The 6100-nt window shown below is 57.0% G+C and overlaps 1 protein-coding gene across 3 annotated transcripts in view; it reads left to right on the top strand.

The window, feature by feature from the left end:
- The first annotated feature begins 476 nt into the window (after positions 1-476).
- The window catches only part of TRIO (trio Rho guanine nucleotide exchange factor), a 355580-nt gene continuing 349956 nt past the window's right edge, over positions 477-6100 (top strand). For 2 of the 3 annotated variants that reach the window (XM_060400268.1, XM_042233930.2), the window contains exon 1: positions 477-666. In XM_060400268.1, coding sequence (XP_060256251.1) covers positions 495-666 — 172 coding nt within the window. In that variant the 5' untranslated portion in view covers positions 477-494. Of the gene's footprint in view, positions 667-1729; positions 1867-6100 lie in introns of those variants that run through there. The other variant, XM_060400269.1, reaches the window with a different exon arrangement.

The following is a 6100-nucleotide window of genomic DNA, read 5'->3' as shown; positions in this document are numbered from 1 at the left end:
TCCTTTCCCTGCTCTCCCTTTTCCTTTCACCCGGGTTCCCTCCGCCGTGATTTTCCCCCCTCCCCTCTCCTTCCTTTCCCCATCTGAAATCAAGATGGAGGCTCGCAGCGGCCGCCGGCGTCCGTGATCGCGGAGCTCCCGCCGGCCCCCTCGGGCCCCCCCATCCCCCGCCGCCCTCGCGACTGCGTGTCCGGCGCCGCGGTGCGCGTGGCTGCCCGCGCTCCGGCCGGCGCTGCCGAGGCCGTGGCTCCGCGCTCCCGCCCCGCGGCCGGCTCGCGGCTCCCGGGCGGAGTCCTCGTCTATGTGGGCGCGCTCCTCGGGCCGAGCCGCCGCCGCCGCCCGCCGCCGCCGCCGCCGCCCCGGGGCTCTGCGTCCACGCGCCGGGCGCGGACAGCAGGGCGATCGGCGCCGCCAGGCCCGGCGCGGAGCGGGCGGCGCGCGGCGCTAGGGGCGCGGGGCCCGAGCCGGGCGCGGCCGCGGGCGCAGCCGCAGCCATGAGCGGCAGCAGCAGCAGCGGCGGCGGCGGTGCTGCCGCCGCCCCCGCCGCGTCCTCCGGCCCCGCCGCTGCGGCCAGCGCGGCGAGCTCGGGCTGCGGGGGCGGCGCCGGCGAGGGAGCCGAGGAGGCGGCCAAGGACCTGGCCGACATCGCGGCCTTCTTCCGATCCGGTGAGTGCACCCGCGCCGCTGCCCGCGCGCTCCGCCACCGGCCCCCGCCGTGGAGGCGCGGTCCGCGGTCCCCGGCGCGCCTGGTTCTTGCTCGCCCGCCCATCGGGCTTCGGAGCGCGCCCGCCCAGGCCGCTGCCCTGCGCCCCAACACCCGCGGGTCCCGTTGCCCGCGCCGCCCCGAGCGCCGCGGATCGGCCCGGGCGCCTCCGGCTCGCCCTTCCCTTCGCCCCCGCCCCTGGTTTCCCGGGTGAAATCTCCCCGTCGCCCGCCCCAGCGGCTACCGCTCCACCGGTTGGGGCGCCGGCTCTTTGTCTCCTTCGCGGGAGGGCGGATGAGGCGGCGGCGGCAGGGACGGCGAGGGCGGAGGCCCCCCTGTTCCCCGGAGGCCGAGCGGACGGGGGCGGCGGGGCCGGGCCCCGGGAAAGCGGTCTCTCATTTGGCCTGATCTCCGTGGCCGATTTGTCTGTGGTCCCTCCTCAGCTCCATAAGCAGCCAGGTTTCTTCTCTCGTCTGTCACCTCCCCGGCCTCGATCTACACTTCTGTGAAACGGGGCTGCCGGGGCACTGGCCGCCCGGGGAGGGGAGGAGGGCGGTGATGGCTGAAATGGAGCGCGGCCGGCCGGGCGATGGGTGAGCCATTGTCTCCGGGGGTAGCCCGGGAGAGACACTCTGGGGACGTGGTGGCCCCGGGGGTGGAGATGCGGGGCCGGCACGCGCTGGGCCCTGCCCGGCAGGTAGTGCCGGGGTGGCCGTGTGTCTCTTGGGCAAAGAGGAGGGAGTTGGTCACGGGAGAGGCGAGCTTTGCGACCCGCCCGCGGGGAACCGGCGCGGGAGGCGTGACAGGGCGTCCTGGGGACCCCGGCGGCGGCGCCTCGTCCAGCCCGCTCCCTTGTGTCCCCGCGCCCAGTCCAGTTTGTTCGCTCGTCCGGGCCACCTCGCGGCCCCGCAGCGCGGTGCCCGGCGGACCAGGCGCGGGGCAGGGAGGTTGCAGACTGGGCGCTGGAAAGCCGAGGAGGGCGGGCCAGGCCGGGGCGGGCGGATGGGCGCGGGGCGCGCGCGGGGTGCTGGTGGCAGCTCCCGGGAGGACGTCGGGGGAGCGGACTGCGACGGGGCGCCCGCCGGAGGCCGGAGGCTCACGTTTCTTCGTGGCCCCTTTCAAAATCCAGTCGCCAGATCCTGTGAGATCAGATGGGTGATCCGGTGAGTTCAGATGGGTAATCCGGGTCGCAGGGAGCAATTTGCAGCGGGTGCGCGATGGTCGGAAGCAGAAGTTAGCCTTGCCGGGTAGAGCCCTGGTTTAGTAGTACTGTCTTCCCTCGTTTTCTTGATCCTTGCCAGGCGGGGTTCGTTTTGAGTCGTTTTAACAGATTGGTTGTGGCTGGGAGTGACACTCGCTGACTCTGCTGTCAGCTTGGGGTTAATACACTCCCCAGTGCTCTCTCTCCCTGTGAGGTCCCCGCAGAAAGCAAAGGTTTAGGAAAACACAAACTCCTTCAAATGAAAGCCTTTTTTTGTGTGCAACTCGCCCGATAGAGCAGCCCCATCTTACCACTTAATAGCAGACCTGGGACGTCTTCCCTTCATGCCCTGAAGCTAAGTCTAGCCTGTCTTCTCTCTCTCTCTCTCTCTCTCTCTCTCTCTCTCCACCACCTGTCACAGAATAATAGATTCTGTGCAGAATCCAGCGCCTTTCAAAGGCGTGTGTGCCCTGGAGAGGGAATTTTTGGTGCTTATGAGGCCAGACTTTCTTACATCTTCATTATGCACAGTAGAGAAATCACTTCTGCTCATAAGAGCCTCAGAAGACATCAAGTTGGACTGGATGCTCACAGAATACTTGCTCTCAGTTACTGTGGCTCTCCCCAGGGTTTACCTGTTGGTTGCTAGGGGCCTCATCCTGTATTTGCTCCTGTTCATGTTCACTTTGGGGTAGAACCAGTCCATGCTGGTCACGAATTTGTTCTTTTCTTCCTCACTCCAAAATTGATTGGGCATACTGCCCCTTTCCTTGTTTGACTTGGAATCAGAAACCAGAGCAGATTATAAGTAGCCAGCCATTGTGCGGTCCCATCCCAGGGGTAGCCTAGAATGTCTTTTGAATGTGCTTTTCCCTCCTTAGGGCAACGCTGAATTCTTGACCTAGATCTTGGCTTCAGCATCTGGGGCAGCGATAGCTAGCAGAGAGAGAACAGAGGAGTTGGATTGATGGGTGGGGGTGGGAAGGGGCAAACGGTTAGACAGATGAAGCAGGGGGACCCTGGGTGGGGACCTCACCTGATGGAATGGCAGAGGCGGGGGTTTGGAGGGGGATGGCCCTGCTAGGCAGTTTTCATTGAATGTGGATGGTTGAACAGAGAGGTCAAGTCCATTAGTAAAACCAGACCTTCTTTCCTAAGATGTAGAAACCCAGAAAATAGGTTCTTACTGACTGGGGTGGACAGATCAGGGTGTGATTGGTTTTCCACAGTATTGTCAGCCTGGTGCTTAAGATTGCCAACCTCACTTAGACAAGGCACTTCTGCTGGTTGCCTTTCATTTCTTGGCCCTGGAACTGTTGGTTTGGCCACTTTATTTTCTTGCCTCCTTTTTGTTCCTTGTCCATACTGTAAAATTTACTTTTATCCTTGTAGTTGCTGAGTGAAAACTGATAACTATGATTGGATGAAAGGAGAATTTAGCTTATTAGAACTTTTACATAATTAGAGCAGTTCAGGAATAGAATGCAAGGCCATGATTACTGGATGCACTCAAGCAGGGGACTGCCACCTGCCTGGGTTGGGAGCTGGGACCTGGGGGCAGGACTCCTGCACTTGGAGAGGGTTTAGGGGGTGGCTCCAGGGCTTTTAACCTCCTTGGACTCTGTGGTTCCCTCTGAGCTCCTAGCTCCTACTGGTCATTCTTTAGTTTTCTTGTCAAAAGGCATCACAAACATGAGCTAGTCCATTTAAAACAATTTTTTTAAAAGTTTACAGAAGAGGAATCAGACTTCCAGGGAGGCTGAGTGACCTGTTCAGAAGACAACTCTGGTAGAGTTGTGGTCAGGGCCAGGAAGCACTTCCCTCACTCTGGTACTCTTTCCCCAGTTGCCTGTCATGGCCAGGACTTTGCTTACCAGGATTAGTTCTCAATCCCGCTGGGACCAATCACTTTTATTGCCAATCTATTTTGGGGCCCTGTTCTTGTGACAATAAATCATTCTTTCAGAGCTCTCTATTTAACCTTGCAAGAGTGTGTGTGTGTGTGTGTGTCTGTCTGTCTGTCTGGTGGGGGTACTTACATAAATGCCTTATTTTTAACCTGCCTGGTATGTTTCAGGTTGGTATTATATGAACATGCAGAGCATAAGGGTTTGTGGTTCTTCTGAAAGGTTGTCAGCTCACTGGGCTAGGTTCCTTTCCTTACTGAGTGTTACTTCTGGACCCGTTGCTGCAGCCCTTCCCTTTCCAATATGTGAAGACACTTGAGTCAGTTACTTAAGGAGAGAGCAGGGTGCATGTCCTATGTTGATATAATGATTTCCTCATGGAATATTGAGGGAACTTGTCTTCAGATTTCTGCTTCTAACACCACTAAGTCGCTGGCCTCTGAGCTTGCCCTGCTGCTTCTGTGTATATTTAGAAGCCTGGCAGCTTTGGTCTTTGTGAGCACCAATAATAATTATTGTATTAAGAAGTCAGTCCTTGTTACCCTCAATATTTTGAAAAGGAAAGCAGAAGAAAATGTAACTTGATAGTGAATGTTGGTTTCCCCCTTTTCAGTGGCACAGTGAGGTTCCGTTTTAGATGAGACGAAAGAGGGAGCTGGAAGTATCCTAGCAGTGATTTTCAGGAAATCAGAGGGCAGTAAAAAAAAACAAAAACAAAACAAAAAAAACATTGAAGGAAACTTTCCATTAAGACCTTGTAAACTGACTTATTGACATAGACAATTGTATTTTTTCCTTTGCAGTTTAACCATCCACGATTCAAATGAAGATTTAGATGAAGCCATTTACACCGTTTAAATGATTAATCAAAATTTAAGTGAAGCCAGTGGTTCTGTTCAAGGTGTGGCATGTAGTTTAAATTTGTTCAGGTGTGTATTAAAAATATTTGATGAGCATGGGCTTTTCAGGCCTTTTAAATCTTGTGATAAATGTGGGATCCGTTTCTGAGTGAAAGATGTGTTTGGATTGGTCATAATCTAAATCAGCCGTATCTGATATTTATTTTCTTGACTCTTCCACTGAGGAAATAAAATTTTATCTCATATCCTTGGCGGCATTCCAGAGAAAAGTCCAATTCTTAATCAATAGCCACACTTTGCCTAGTCAAGTCACTTACGTTGATAGGGATGAATTGTGTTGTACTATAAAAAGCCGCCTTAACAACCCCCTTCATTCCCTCTCGGTTCTCTAATGAATTGGTTTTTTATTTCCTTAAGTGCATTGTCTAGACGGATTTTTAGTGGTGCCGCTGGCAGAACAGGAGCCCCCTTGGTGCGCGGGGAAGAATGGTTGTGGGAGAGAACCCCGCCGCGTTCCCGGGAAAGGGGGCGGCGCCTCCGCCGCGGCTCCGTTCTTCCTCTCGCGAGCGTTTGGCCTAATCGCCTGGGCGAACGCCCCGGGGCGGCTGTCTTGAGGACCGAGATGCCGGCTTTTGTATCTTTTCCCCTTATCCTCAGCCCCGCGCTGGCCGCTCGGTGGGGCAGGGAACAGGGTTGGCCCAGGGGCGCAGAAAGGTTACGAGGGGTTAGATGGCGCCAGGACGGAGTTCTCTTTCGTTCCACTCCGGATTCCGCCGCTGAGCCGTCCAGTCTGCCCTGGACGAGGGGACGAGCCCGCGCGGAAATCTTCTCAGAGCCCCTGGCGTGAGAGCGGGTGTCTGATTCTTATTATTGTTATTACTGTTGTTCGCCCGGGGCTATTCAAGGTATTCCTGTCGCTGTATCTCTGCACTGAGGGCAAAGGAGCAAAAATGGAGAAAGGGTGTGGGGGTCGCGACAAGGCCCGCCCCAGCAGGGCGCTGGTGTGCTGCCTCCTCCCCCTCCCTGCGCCCCGCCGCCCCGGGGCTCGTGTCCACCGTGGAGGCCTGCCTCCCCGACTATCTGGCTTCTGTTTGCTGTCACAGTACCCGGCCTAGCCCCGGGGTCTCCCAGAGAGGAGACCCCCTGGCCGGAGTTTCCAAGCGGGTGACATTCTTGTTGATGGGGGTTCCCGCTCTCCTGTTTACTGGTTGGCCAGTGTCTGAGTCTTATCTTCGCTTTCTCACTTGCTAATGGAAGCCTCGGTTTGCTTGGTTACCTTTATTTTGGTTTTATTTTGGTTTTTGGTTTTCTCTTCCCATAAGGAAGTCCCTGTAAACCCAAGTTCTGCAGCCCCTGCCCTCTGGGAAAGGTTATGTGTCTGGGTCGAGTTTGACCGGAGGATGTGTGGGCTTCCCAGGCTTAAGACCTA

This window comes from Ovis aries, chromosome 16 (assembly GCF_016772045.2).
Source record: "Ovis aries strain OAR_USU_Benz2616 breed Rambouillet chromosome 16, ARS-UI_Ramb_v3.0, whole genome shotgun sequence".
Taxonomy (NCBI): Eukaryota; Metazoa; Chordata; class Mammalia; order Artiodactyla; family Bovidae; genus Ovis; species Ovis aries.
This window is presented reverse-complemented; position numbering and strand designations above follow the sequence as displayed.